Here is a 15,251-nt window from a genome sequence, read left to right as displayed (position 1 = left end):
CGGGTCCTCGGCGGGCCCGGGTGAGGTCACTCTTTGTGGTGGCCGTGGCTGCTGTTGGCAAGATGGCGCCAGTGGAGAAGAAGTTGCTGGGGCCGGAGGCGGCCGGCGCCGCCGAGATCCCCAGCGAGGAGGAGGAAGGGCAGAACCTGTGGTGAGCTGGGCCGGGGGCTGGCCTGGGCTGCTCCCGAGGGGCGGGCGGGGCTGCGGTTCCCGCAGTGGGGCGGGGCGGGCTGGGGCTGGGTCCCCTCCCGGACGCCCGGGGGAGCGGGGTGGCAGCCCGGCCGCGGCCCCGCCGTGTCAGGAGGGGGCCGGGCGCGGCTGTCGGGCCCTGCTGCCTGCCTGCAAGGCAGCTTGGGCCCCCAGCACCCCTGCCGCGGACAGGAGAATATCTCCCACGGCTCCCAGCCGGAGCTGACCCGCGGAGCTGGGGCGCAGTGGCGGGGCCTGCGCTGCCCGGGTGGGTGGGAGGAGGGATTGGATATGTGGGCGCCGCGCGTGGGCTCGTACCCGCTTTGGCCTGGCCTGGCCCCCTCGGGAGACTCTCCCTGCGCCCTAGGGATTTCAGGGACTGAAGCCCCTCGGCAGCCCTGGCCACAGCGCTTCTGCACTTCCTGGGTGGGGACATGAGGTGTAGAGAATGACTTGCGTGTAGTCACATAGGAAATCATGGCAGAGCTGGGGATGATCTGTGGTCTCCCAGCCCTTACGCTTTCACCACTAAGTGATGTGTCTGATTTCATCGCCTGGTGTTAAAGGCAACAGAGTAAGGCCTTCACCATAGGTTAGTGGCAGTCAGCAGTCATAGCTTTAGGTCTCCTTACAATTAGCAGGCCTCTTCATTAGAGGTTCAAGTTTGTAAAAAAACGATTTGCTGTTAAATGTGTCATTGAGGCACTGCAACATTTTTTGTCATAAAAGTGAGCAGCTCTGATAGCTGCCTTTCAGATTATCTGAGCGAGGTATCTGTCTTGAATATTTTTATTTAGCGATTTCATAGCTGGTAGATATCTTTTCTGAATGGATGACATTTGACAGCTCTGTTTAAATATCTGCTAATAAGGGCTTTGGAGCTGACATTTACCTGATCTTTCTTTTTGGGTGCCCCACTGGCAAACTAACAAATGGTGCTGTCCCCATAGGTCCTCAATACTGAGTGAAGTTTCCACCCGGTCCAGGTCTAAATTACCATCAGGCAAAAACATTCTTGTTTTTGGTGAGTAGTATCTTCAAGCAGTGGAGGGGGTTGATTTCTTAGAAATAATAAAGTATGATTCTCACACACAACAGGGGTTTTTTTTGGTGGGGAGGGGGAGAGAGGTGGAGTTAAATGATTTAACAAAATTGGTTCAAAACTTTGTATGGACAAAACCATGAGTTGATGCACTTAATTTGACTTTAAACCTAGCTTATATCAGTTTAGCTTGCATTGGTAAATGTATACTTGCAAACTAACCCAATATAGCAGGGCAAATATAGATTTGCATTTGCACTGGTTTCACTTAATGTGTTTTTAAAATAACTTTAAATGGGTAGACAAAGCCATTTTGTCGGAGTAGAATTGGCCCATCATGGGTGATCATAAATTTTATCTTTTCTTTCAGGCAGCAGAGATGTAGTAAGTATGGGATCCCCAGGTTGGGTGGAACTTGAAAAGTTGCTCTGGAACTGGCTTTGCTTATACTGGGAATTAAGAGGTGGAATATCAGATATATCAATTGATGTTAAGATATAGATAAATTTACTTTAAATGCATGAGGTGCTATGTGATGTCCCTGTCCCCAGACTAGTGAACTGTCTAGCCTCATGCTGTTAGACTCTATATTCAAACTTATGGAATATGTTTCTGAACAGTGCAGCTGCTCTTCTCACTTGTCAACCTACAAATTTAGACCCAAAACTTGAGTAATGGGGAAACACAAAACCCCCTTTACAAAAAATTGTAACCTCTTAAGTTTGCTTAGAAAATCTTTCCAGTAACGAATACACGCCTAAATGTATCTTTTTGCTGTACAAACTTATTGGCAGGTGATGACGGTTCAGGTAAAACATCGCTTATGACTAAAGTACAAGGAGCAGAGCACAGCAAGAAAGGAAGAGGATTGGAATATTTGTACCTAAATATTCATGATGAAGACAGAGATGGTAAGCTACATGCTTTCAAATGTAGTCTTTTGCTGAAATTGAGTAGTTGACACATTTTCATAATCATTATGGGTGTCCCTAGTGTATCTTTGGATTACAGTGAAGTAGCTGTTTCAGCATTCCCTTGTTGTATACGTTGTAAGAAATTGATATGGCTCATAAAAAAATGCATTTCACACGTACAGTATTGTGTCTTTCTCTGCCCTTCTCAGAGTCTGGGCTCTTTAAGGAAAAATACATTAGAACAACTTGTTCTCAGAGGATCCATTTACTTGCAGGATGACATTTTGCTGATGTTGACTTACTAGTACATTATTCATCCTGCCTACACTCAAATAAAGGTGCATACCAAGTCTTGAGCTACAGGAAGGATTCTTAACACATCCAAGAGCAACCAGGTTCTTAAATATGGATTTCATAACTTCTTATTGTAGCCAAAACTTTTTAAAATAAGTTATACGTAGGTTACAGTCTTCTGTATCTTGTGTCTTTGGTTAGGTTGTTACCATCGTCTACATAATGGAGAAATTCCAGTAAGCATGGTTAGGTGAGTGAAAAGGAGATCTTAAGCCACTGACAGAACCAATATTTCCTTTTCTCCAAACTGGGGCTTGTCTTTCCTCTTTTCCTCCTCTTCCACTTCCCAAAACTTGTTGCTGGTTTCATTGCAACTGTTCTCCAGCACACTGGAGGCAAAAGACAGGTTAACTAAAAGAGTCAGCATGGTCCAGGAAGTAGAGCACTGGTCTGAAAGTCAGGAGAGCTTGGTGGTGTGCCACAGACCTGCTGTTTGATCTTGCACAAGTCACTTTACCTCTCTGTGCCTCAGTGTCCTTTTCTATAAAGTGAGAATATTGATATCAACCATTGTTTGTAAATGCTTTGAGCTCTCTAGATGAAAGTGATAATGGTGTTGCTCTTCTGTGCCCCTGAAAATAGAAGACCTTAGGAGAAGTGCATTGGCCACATTGCTGCTTGTGTGTAGGACTGACACACCTCATCCTCATATTGATAGTCAGCAGTGGCTCGGTACTTCCTTATGAGTCATACTCCTTGAATCCAGAGACAGCTAAAGTCGTCTTCAGGCTGTCGTACTATATTTGACCCATAGGCTATGTGGTCTTGCTGGCAGAGGTGGTCCTCCTTACGCCTGGGGCTCTGGAGATAATTAATCAGACATAAAACCTGCTGCAACTTATCCATCTGCTATCTCCTCTGCCACCCAAATGGATACTCACATCTGCAGTAGTGCCTCTTCTATTGGCCATTATTCCTGACTGCTTGCCTCCTTTAGAGGCAGAGGGAAGGAATTTGCGATCTGCAACAGTACTTTCAACCAGCAGGAAGGGATTGCTCCCTCCTCAGTCTCTTATAGACCTAGGTAACTGGCAAAGTACCACTTTCCTCTTTGGAAATCCATCCTTTTTAGTCGTCCACCTTTCTGAGAGCAGAAAGAGAGCAAAGGAACTGGGGAGTGAGAAAAATGCAGTATTGAGTAACATCCAATGAGCAGCTTACGGTGTTTCAGACTTTGACTTATTCAGTAGCATCAATGGCTTTTCTAAGATGGTATGTCTGAGTCAGGTCATCTGCCTTTTATCAGGGACTTGGGCCTGTGTCAAAAAAGAGGATTCCTCAAGACCAACAAGATTCTGGAGGAAAATGAAGGGCACCAAGTCAACATTAGGTCCCTGCAACTCTTTCATTTTGAAGCAAGAAGAGAATGGCCTTTGCATCTTTCTTTGGTTCTAGAGACCATTATCTGGTATCTTCATGTTTCCAGACTTGGGTCCAGAAGAGTCTTAATCTTGGGAGGAAAAAGCAAAATATGTTGGGCAGAGAACTGGCTTGTCTTCCCTCCCTACCTAATTTAGCCTTTAGAAGCAAGATGATAAACTTGATTGCTCATGAGTCAGATAAACTCTTACTTTCCTTCTTTCACCCTTTGCTTTCCTCTTCCCTCCCTCCAAAATCCCATTTGAGCATTTAGTTCATTTTCTTGCAACTTCAAGTAGAATAGCTATAGATTGTTAGGCCCTAGAGACTTACCTTGAAGTTATTGTTCTTACCTTTGTCCTTTCTACCACATCAGAGATTTCTGCCCAATTCTTGGGAGTGACTGACATCTCTCTTGGGTGCCAAGTTATTCATGTAGTCCTTTTCTTGGATAACTGGCCAGTTCACGCCAGTTATTGCCAGGTATTAGTCGTTCAACATTATGTGCACACTATTTTGATCTGTATGTCTCCAGACATATTAGAACAAATCCACTACTTTATTTCTACCTGAAGAATCTCCTTCATAGTGTGTTATCCCCTGCTCTACCAAGGCCAAGGGATTTATTCCATAAAAGAGGTTCAGGGACACTTGGCAAACAAGAGGATCCTCCAAGGTCAGTGAGCCTGTACCTGAAGCTAATGTCGCTTCTTCCACATACATGAAACTTCAGCTCATCTGAACATTGGTTGTCAGCAAAATTCACTCAGTGTGAATGACCTGAAAGCCTTGTATTCCTTTGAAAGTTTACCAGACCCTCTAATAAAAAGAACAGGAGTACTTGTGGCACCTTAGAGACTAACAAATTTATTAGAGCATAAGCTTTCGTGGACTACAGCCCACTTCTTCGGATGCATATAGAGTGAAACATATATTGAGGAGATATATATACACACATACAGAGAGCATGAACAGGTGGGAGTTGTCTACCAGCTTTAGACCCTCTAATGGTGAGAGTTCCTAGGGATTGTGATGGAGTTCATTTCAGTTTCTTTTCCCTGGCTGTGTAATCACCACTAATACATCTCATCTAGGTAGAGGAGCACATTGTCAAAAGCTGATGTAATCAGTGGAACGTGTGGAAGATGAGCTCCATATAGCTCTGTTACAGCGCATTTATTTATAAAGTGGCTTTTAAAATCTTTTCTGACACCGATCAAGGGCAGCGTTGTTAAGTGATAATGGACAAAAGAGCAGAATATTACATCAGCAAGCAGTGAAGTGGCAGGAGACAAAGGCTTTGTGGGATTGATGCACAGTGTATTACACTACAGATAACATGTAGAAAGAGCATGCTATCAGACTGCTTCACGCTGCAGGGGCAATATAAGCAGGTTCTGACCATGGTAGACTTGGTTAAAATAGAACCATTCTTCTGTGGTTGCATTGCTGTTTGTAACAGAGATTAGTAGTCTTAACTGCAGAGCAATTCTGGGCAAGATTGTATCACAGATATGTGCTGGTTGGGCTAGTTGCTCCAGCATGAAACATGCTGTTAGTACACATACCTCTCATCACAGCAGAAATGGAGGCTCCTGTTGATATCATTGGAGCAGCCATCTCAGGACAACGATCTTGTCTTGCATCCCATTTGGAGCTGCTTCACTTTATAGGTGATACACCACATGTAAATACAGGAGATTCAGCTGCAATGAGAGAGCCTTTTCCCCTTTGGAGTAACAATTTACCATAGATGGTTTCTTAGTTATCCTACTACCTGTAATCTGTTTCCATATTCTGCCTCAATGCATCGTTTTATTTTTATTTATTGTACCCTAAATACATTTGCCCTCCTTTTATCTTAACAAGTTGCACCTGTCTGCATCTCAGTGTAAGATGTGCTAAATGTTTGATTCTTTATTCAGTCATCTCATTGTCACAACTTTCCTGAAGAATCTAGTTAACATCTTCCTATCATGGAATAGGTTCTGACTAGTGGGATGTTGCCATGATGCTGATAAAGTTGATAGGCACACTATTCAAACCCTGGCAAGAATGCTCTTTATACTACTTGTTTATAAAGTAGTTACACCTGAAAGAAATATGAGTTGCAAGCATTACTACTGATCATCCCACTGAACACAGAACAAATTTTGTCCTTCATCTTCATTAAACTGAAAAGGTGTCCAAGTTTGACACAAATTAGACTTTGTGTTTTTCCCAGCAACTTGATTTTACTTAAGTAAACTAGTCTCCATATACTGGATGCTAAGATGGCTTTGAGCTGCTGTTTGGATGGGACTAAGGCATTTAGGAGATAAATAAGACTGTGTAGCCATTTGGAATCAGTATAAAGCCATTTTTTCTTAGGTATGTGCTCAGTGGATTAGGCTGTGCAATGAGACATGATTTATTAATTAGTCTTAGAGCTCATGGTACCATAGTTAAGTCAACATCGATTTAAACGTTTCTGTGGGGTTGCTAACTGGAAGCGTGTACCTGAATGTATACAAAACCACTCGACTGGTATCTAGAACAAGTTGGTCATATTAATTTTCAAAAGGTAATTTTGCAATTCATGTTTTTATTAAAAATTCTCAGCCCACCTTCCTGGAGCTTGTACAATTTGCTATTCTTCCACAACTGGAAATACAGATGACACTTTAAAAAATAGAAACTGGTTGTTCAACATTTCTCAGCCTGACTTCCCCTCTGTATTCTCATAGGACTTTTGGGTTTAACAGAAGGGACTGAGGCAGTAGGACTGCTTGGCCTTTCTGTAATTTCAGCTCCAAACATTCAGTGCTGTGAGAGTACTTCTGTGGCCCCAAGGGGCACTGCTTTCTAGAAGTTCCAGAAGTGTGATCGGTTCTGGGAGAGGCATATATCTCAAGTGGGAATATGCAGCAACAAATCTCCCTAAGAGCCAAAGTTACTGTGATGAGTAACTGTTTAAAGTAAGTGGATACTACTAAAAAGAAGAACAGGAGTACTTGTGGCACCTTAGAGACTAACAAATTTATTAGAGCATAAGCTAATAAATTTGTTAGTCTCTAAGGTGCCACAAGTACTCCTGTTCTTCTTTTTGCGGATACAGACTAACACGGCTGTAACTCTGAAACCTGGATACTACTAGGAAGCACAGATGGGAGACGAGACATCTTTAATCTAATTAAAAGCATAACCGTTGACCTATTTTCTGGGTTGATGGTACTTGAATAACGTAACTGAACCAAAGTCAAGCAGTAAATCAACTTTTGACTGTTTCCTGAGTTCTTAATTTTTAAAGTCAATTTAAAAAAGCGGTAATATTTTTAACTGTATATGTTCTCCATGTGCTCAGTCTTTTATCCTCTTCATCTTTCTAAAGTGTCCTGATGAAGTCTCAGGAGTGTGACTCATTGGCTTAACCATGTGAGGATGGCCACATTTGCTACACTTTAGATTATTTAAAGTGCCGCTTGCACCAGCTGAGTTTTAAAAAACAAAATGTGAAGTCATCTTAGAACAGTAGTACCAAACTGTGGGGCATGCCCTCCTAAGGGGTTGTGGAGGAATGTTTTGGGAGAATGCGGAAGTGCTTGAGCCAGCCCTCATAGCGGATGGTGAGGGAGCGCCACTCTACTCCCAGCTCTGCTCTGGCCCTTCCCACAGCCTCAGCTCCTGTCTGAGACTGCTGGGGAGGTGCAGGCGGATTATATTAGGGGCAAAAGGGGGCACGTGACTTAAAATATCTACTGAATTTACAATACATACACATCTTCAGTAGAAAGTTCAAATTTTCATGACAAAACTTATATGCAACATGTGAGAACACATCTTGCTACAAGAGTGGAGACCAATGATTGCTAATATTAGATACTTCAGTGTTCTTGGCAGAATATTGGTTTGCATAAAAGATTAAATGTACAGGTGGAGTAGGGGTTAAATTATATTGCAATTCCAGTTGGACTTGTTTATAAACTGATTACTTGGATATCTGCATTTTCAAAATTATTATAAATGTGTATTTTAACTTCTCATGCTAGACTTGCAATACTTCGCAGGATTCTAGCTAAATATATTAGCACCTAACACAGCGAAGCCTTAATTATAAGCACAACTGTAATGATCTCATGACATACTTGGAGTCCAGGTATGAATACATATGCCAAATTCAGCTGTCCTGTATAATATATTAAGTGAATGATTGTAACACACTAAGCAGAAAGTATCCTTTTATAAAAATGAAATGGGTACTTAGGAAAAGCAAGAGAATACAGATGTTCATGCCTCTTTTCCGCTAAGTTAAAATCAAGATTCTTACAGAAAGCAACAACTCATTTTACAGGGACGCTGCCAAATTGCTTTGTTGGTGCTCTTTTTCCCTAAGGGATGGGCGGTACACATACTCATTATGTTAAATGCGAACAGGCTAGACTTGCTGGTAGCTAGCTTCTACTCATCTTCAATTTGTCACTGTAATACCATGTTGGTTTGCTACTTACTGATGGGCTAATGTGGCTGCAGCAAAAGGCACGTTAGTTTGAGGTATAATTGCCCCTTTTCCTTTTCAGATCAGACTCGCTGTAATGTTTGGATTCTAGATGGAGACCTGTATCATAAAGGGCTCTTGAAGTTTGCTGTTTCTGCAGAAAACCTGCAAGAGACCTTAGTAGTCTTTGTGGCAGATATGTCTAGACCGTGGACTGTTATGGAATCTCTACAAAAATGGGCCAGTGTCTTACGTGAGCACATTGATAAGCTGAAAATTCCCCCGGAAGAGATGAGAGACCTGGAACAAAAATGTAAGTCTGGTATGATTTTTCTTACATGGCTTTTTGCATCTTATTGACAGTTTGTTTAAACCGTGTCTTGCTGTACTACTTTCCTAATGCATAGTACTTAAAAGCAGGAGATGGCTAAATGTAAACGTTGAAGTTTTGACTGCAACACTGATTTTAAGAGAATGGACTTTTTATCAAGCTTTTAAAGAACTCCTCCAGCTTTTGCTTGTATTCACTATCAGAATACTAGTTGAGTTAATCACTCTTTGATATTTCAAGTTGCCTTGTATTTGAGCCTTCGTGCTTTCATTGAAATAGATCAGGATTTAATCAGCCAACTTTAAATATGATCAAGTTTTTTTAAAAAAAAATCTACCAGAACAAACTTACGCTTTTCTCTCTCCTCACTGTTCTGTATGTAGCTGTGTGTACATAAATACAATACTCAAAAATATATACTTTCTCTAATTCTCGTCTACTTGCCTGTCCTTTAAGGTTGAGTATCCATGGTTGTATATTCCAGTGTCAAACTCTGGATTATGATCTAGGTGAAAGAATGCTTTAATAGGATTTTGCAGGCTATAAACAACCACTATCTTAAGTGTGGTGTTGAGAGGAAGGGTACACTAAAACACACTATCGTTTTGAGGCTAGTGGTTTCCCTGTAATGTACTTTCTAAAGAACTACATTCCTGGGTATATTCATATGGCTAATATTCTCAGAGGAACTCTTTAAATGTATTTGTCACTCTAGAATGTCATTTTGTAATTAGTCAGGGTTGTTTGCTACATGAAAGAGCACAAAAAGAGCAGAAAACAGCAGGGAAGCAAAGGGAGGCCGGGGGGAGGCGGGGTGACGATGTGTGCGGTTTTGCGGGGGATTGCCCACACACACACACAGAGGCGAGGCATGGGGGAATACATGGGGTTACATGCCCCCCCATTTCTGCAAGCGCAGAGCTGTCCAGCTGAAGGTTGCACGCCAGTGGTGAGGTGGGGGATGGATCTGGCCATGTTAAGGAGATAATGTTAAACCTATAAAAGGCATTTTTAATGTGCCCATCATAGTGGTACCCTCTATTGTGTGGAGCCTATTTTGTTCTACCTTTCTCATTCAAAGCAAAAGAAAAGTTATCGATTCATTTGTACCACTTCAAACCCACAACTTGTCTTTTCCATTAAATGCCACTTGGTAGTGTTTTTGGAGAAGGCTAAGGATACATTCCTGGAAATGAGGAGGGAAGGTGGAAAGGATCTTTTTTGTAACTGATTCTTTAGTTTAACTGAATTTTTTTTCCCAAACATTTTTTCTGTTTGAATCTGTGCTTTTTAAAATACTGTTGGATGTACAGTAGAACCCTGTTTATCTGACCCTCCATTAACTGGACAACCAGGACTCCAGGGTCAGAAGCAGGTGATCTCCCCTGTGACTGCTAGAAAGTTCTGCAGAATGGCATTGTCACATTCTCTGGTTTATCTGGATTTTTAATTATCCGGTCTGGTCCTGGTCCCAATTAGATCAGAATAAACTGGGGTTCTGCTGTATAATTCTGTTTATAAAACTAGGTGTCAGGAGAACTGGACCCCTTGCATAGGTCATCCTCCCCTGCCAACATCTAAATAAATTAGTGCTAGCACAAGATTTTTATTTAAAGCAGCCCTGAAACATATCAGAACTTTGAGATAGCAGAGCACAAAGGTTAAGAGACTTGCTGAGGTAGCCTGAGGATGCATTCTCTGTCCTTTGAGCTGTAAACTGAAGGGTAAGTCAGTTTGAGTCTAGATACAGCTGAAGCAAAGTTGTTAGTGTACAGTGTGAGGATCTTGAAAGATCATAGTGGCCTTGTTTTGGGATCTGTATATCAAACCTTTTGGAATGAGAAGCTTATATTGCTCCTTACTATAACAGATTCTGAGAAGGTGATTGTTATGGAGAAATGTTAGTGACCTTCATGGTCTTGGTAGGAGGGTGGATAAATCAAAGCAATTTAAATCCCTGATTTTAATAATAATTTAAGTCAGCAAGCAGGAAACTTTAAATAATCAATTTTAATAATGTTTGCATTTGTACTTATTCCTCTAAAGAAAAGTTCATTCTCATTGGTTGGCAATCATTAAAACATTTGATTTGCTACTAAATATAGACTTTACACTAAATTTGCTGCTGCTTTTTGCTAACCAGGAAGATATTTATATTCATGCATATTTATTTAAGCAATTATGTAGCTTAACTTTTTACTAAGTGATTGTTTTTACTTGCAATTTGTATCAAGCGCTATTTGGACGCACTTTTTCTGACGCTGACAGGCTGTGAAGATCATGTTTAGAATGCCCTGTGCAGACCTGAATCCACACTGAGGCTATGTCTATACTGCACACCTTACAGCAATACACCTGTGCCACTACAGTAGTGCTGCTGTAAGAGATGCAGTGTAGCTGCTTTTTGTCAGCAGAAGAGAACTTTCCTGCCAACAAAATAAAACCGCCCCCAACGAGGGGCGGTCGCTTAGTCAGCAGGAGAGCATCTCCCACTGACAAAGTACTGTCCACACCTCCACCCCATGACTAACCTCAGTAGGCCACCCAGCCTATCTGGGTTGGGTGGTGGGTTGCAACCAAAAGTTATAACTCAAAGGTAGGGGGCTTAGCTCAAAAAGTTTGAAAAAGCTTAGGGTGCTGGGAGGAGGTAGCTAGGGGCTGTGTGTGGACAGGGGGTAGCTCAACTTGCAGGGAGGGGGTAGCTGGGGCTGTGTGCCCAGGAGTGGCTATGGGTGTAGGGAGAGGGGTACTAGAGGCTGTGTTTAGGCAGCGGGTAGCTTAGGGTGCAGGGAGAGCATAGCTCAGGATGTAGGGAGATGGGTGTTAGGGGCTGTATGCTGGGAGGACTCCCCTGTGGTCCCTGTTCCCGGAGGGGTCTGCCAGCCACAGAGCCGGGTCTCCCCACCCCGGGGGACTCTTACTGGTTGCATCTGTGGTAGCAAAGGGGGCTGGGAGCTGAGGAGCAGCTTCAACCTGGGACACCAGCAGGAGTGGAAGGAACGCTGCTGCTGTCTGCTCCATAGCACTAGCCAGAGCAGCAGCTGTCCCACAATGTCAGGCTCCGGCTTCCCACCTCTGACCTGGACAAGGGGCGGGGAGTGGAGATTTGGGAGAGGAAGGGGGAAGGTGTGGTGATGCCCCTGGGACTGCCGTGATCTTGCGCTGCAGGTTTTGGGGGTGGGGGAGAGGGAATGCCCTCCATGTCCCCAACTCTGCTCATGGGCTCAGGGCTTCTGGCTCACAGGGAACACCAGGGCTGTGGGCTCCAGGCTTCAGCTCCACGGGGTGTGCCAGGAATCAGGGCTTCAGCCCCACGCCTCCCAGCTTCAGCACCGTGGTGGGTGTCGGGGATGGGGCTTCAGCCCCGCGCGGGGGTGCTGGGGATCTGAGCTTCAGCCCCACGCCTCCCAGCTTCATCCCCGCGAGGGGGTGCTGAGGATCAGAGCTTCAGCCCTTTTCCTCCTGGCTTCAGCCCTGTGGGGGGCACTAGGGATCAAGACTTCAGTCCTGCATCTCCCGGCTTCAGCCCCATTGGAGGCGCTGGGGATCAGGACTTCAGCTGTGGGGCCCCAGGGACCCCTTGAAAGGGCTCGCGGATCCCCGGTTGACAACCACTGATATACAGCAAAAAGGCTTTTTGCTGTCTTTGAAGTCTGCTGCCAGTTGTAATGCCATGTAACGGGGTTCACACTGCACCCCTGGGTATTCGTCCCCTGGGCCTCCCTCTATAGTGAGTCAGGGACACTTCAGTCTGGTGCAACGCCCCAGCTCTTCGTTCTCGGAAAGTTTCCCACCACCAGTTCCCAGCTCTATACAGGCGTCACAGCTACTTTGCCTACCACAGGCCTGGCCAGCAACAGACTAGGAGGCTCCCACATCCTTCTGTGCCTGACCTTTCTCTTTCCCTCTTCCCCCCTTCTCTGGCTTTCTCACAGCCTTTATAGTTCTGGGCTAATAAGACTGGCAGGTGCGGCCAGTTACCAGGCAGGCAAGGGGCTACTCACCCATCCTTGATTGGAGCTGGAGTGGCAGGAGCTGATTAAAGGCTTCTCAGCCAGTACCCTGCCACAGTCCACCACCGGATTTCCATTTGCTGAAGTCGGTCTGAACCATCTGTTTTGCTCAATGATATGCAGCCTTCATAGCTACTGAAACTTGTCCACTACGTAGGCTCATTGGGTAGCATGCAGTCAGATCAAGAATTGGCATATTTCAAGGTCATTCTCATCAAAGTAGTCCTGATGTTTCCCTTTAAACAAAGTGAAGAACTTCAGCAGCCATATTATATGTCAAGTCCCAAAAATGTTTCCAGGCTAGCCACTGAGGCTTCTGTCACTGAGGGAAATGCTTCCATGAGTTTTTGTTGGAATTAAGTGTCCTAGTTTTCAAGGCTTGAAATATTGATATGGGGACATCATGGAGCTCTCTTTGCCATAGAATAATTTAACTATTTTGAATGGAGGCGCGTCCAGGTCGTCTTATACTTGTTGGCCTGTTGAAACACTAGTGATGACTAGGTTGTACTTGGTACATTTGGAAAGTAGTAACAAGCCATTAGAGTTCTTGTTACCAAGACATGACAACCTATCACGTCGCCCCAGGATGCAGTCACAACCAACCCTGGCATGGAAATCACCTAAAGTGGTCAGCTTATTACATGGGACTGATGTAATGATGCTATCTGGGGTTTGATAGAAGTCCTTATCCTCATCTGGATTAATCATTTTCAGTGCATGTGTTGATGATCAAAGCATAATGAGTTTTCACAAAGGCCAGTGTGGAGAAGCATAGGTCTGTCGTTGACACCATTTGGCAGGGCATCAAGTTTGCAAGCAATCAAAAAGCAAGTGGCAAACCCCACACCAAAGCATCTGCATTTATCCTCAGATATGCGAGTCCAATAAAAGATGCACCTTCTTCTGGCTGCAACTCACCAGCAAGTCTTGTCTCACTGAGTGCTTCAATATCCATATTGTACCGTGCCAATACTCTGAGCGTTGCAGTTCTACATTCAGTTCTGTCATCTCTGTCAGAGCATGCAAACATTCCAAGTTGCAAAATTTATTTGGGTCTTCGTTATATTTAGATTTCAGAAAAGCTGGATGACCAGTCAAGTATGGCATTCTGAGGGTATGTCTATGCCGCAATTAAAAACCTGTGCCTGGCCCATGCCAGCTGACTCAGGCTACATCTACACTACGGGGGGGGGGGTCGATTTAAGATACGCAAATTCAGCTACGCGAATAGCGTAGCTGAATTCGATGTATCGCAGCCGACTTACCCCGCTGTAGGGACGGTGGCAAAATCGACCTCTGCGGCTTCCCGTCGACGGCACTTACTCCCACCTCCGCTGGTGGAGTAAGAGTGTCGGTTCGGGGATCGATTGTCGCGTCCCATCCCTGAGAGGTCGATTTCTACCCGCCGATACAGGCGGGTAGTGAAGACCCAGCCTCAGGCTTGTGGGGCTTGGGCTAGGGGGCGGTGTAGATGTTCAGGCTCAGACCTTGCAGTGTCGTAGAGCCCGGACTCCAGCCTGAACCTTAATGTCTGCACTGCAATGAAATAGCCCCTTAGCCTACGCCCCATGAGCCTGAATCAGCTAGCACAAAAGATTTGGGAGGAGCAAGTATTTTTTAGGGATCTTTTTCCATCCTCTTCTCCATTTGAAGAAACAGCACTCTCTAGATAGGGCTGCTCTGACACCCAGGAAAGATACAAACATGACATCTTCTCTAGTCTGTGATGAACAAGCATCACTCCACTCCATCAGCTTCAGAAAAAGTGCCAGCAGTAAAACCGTGCTCTTTATATGATAAGTCAATTTAGCTAAACCTTTTGATTCTGTAAATCATGAGGGACTCTGGAAACATTTTTCAGAGTAGCAGCCGTGTTAGTCTGTATCCGCAAAAAGAAGAACAGGAGTACTTGTGGCACCTTAGAGACTAACAAATTTATTAGAGCATAAGCTTTCGTGGACTACAGCCCACTAAGCTTATGCTCTAATAAATTTGTTAGTCTCTAAGGTGCCACAAGTACTCCTGTTCTTCTTTTTGCGGATACAGACTAACACGGCTGCTACTCTGAAAAATGTTTCCAGAGTCCCTCATGATTTACAGAATCAAAAGGTTTAGCTAAATTGACTTATCATATAAAGAGCACGGTTTTACTGCTGGCACTTTTTCTGAAGCTGATGGAGTGGAGTGATGCTTGTTCATCACAGACTAGAGAAGATGTCATGTTTGTATCTTTCCTGGGTGTCAGAGCAGCCCTATCTAGAGAGTGCTGTTTCTTCAAATGGAGAAGAGGATGGAAAAAGATCCCTAAAAAATACTTGCTCCTCCCAAATCTTTTGTGCTAGCTGATTCAGGCTCATGGGGCGTAGGCTAAGGGGCTATTTCATTGCAGTGCAGACATTAAGGTTCAGGCTGGAGTCCGGGCTCTACGACACTGCAAGGTCTGAGCCTGAACATCTACACCGCCCCCTAGCCCAAGCCCCACAAGCCTGAGGCTGGGTCTTCACTACCCGCCTGTATCGGCGGGTAGAAATCGACCTCTCAGGGATGGGACGCGACAATCGATCCCCGAACC

The 15,251-nt window shown here is 44.3% G+C and overlaps 1 protein-coding gene across 1 annotated transcript in view; it reads left to right on the top strand.

Annotated features, from left to right (window-relative positions):
* DYNC1LI2 (dynein cytoplasmic 1 light intermediate chain 2) overlaps positions 1-15,251 on the top strand; it is a gene marked incomplete in the record, with an annotated part of 35,614 nt that continues 20,363 nt past the window's right edge. The window contains 4 exon segments of the mRNA XM_034788448.1: positions 1-151; positions 1,140-1,213; positions 2,026-2,142; positions 8,415-8,645. Coding sequence (XP_034644339.1) covers positions 63-151; positions 1,140-1,213; positions 2,026-2,142; positions 8,415-8,645 — 511 coding nt within the window.

The sequence above is a fragment of the Trachemys scripta genome, chromosome 13 (assembly GCF_013100865.1).
Source record: "Trachemys scripta elegans isolate TJP31775 chromosome 13, CAS_Tse_1.0, whole genome shotgun sequence".
Lineage (NCBI taxonomy): Eukaryota > Metazoa > Chordata > Testudines > Emydidae > Trachemys > Trachemys scripta.
The sequence above is the reverse complement of the archived record's forward strand: the minus strand, read 5'-3'. Positions and strand labels throughout refer to the sequence as shown.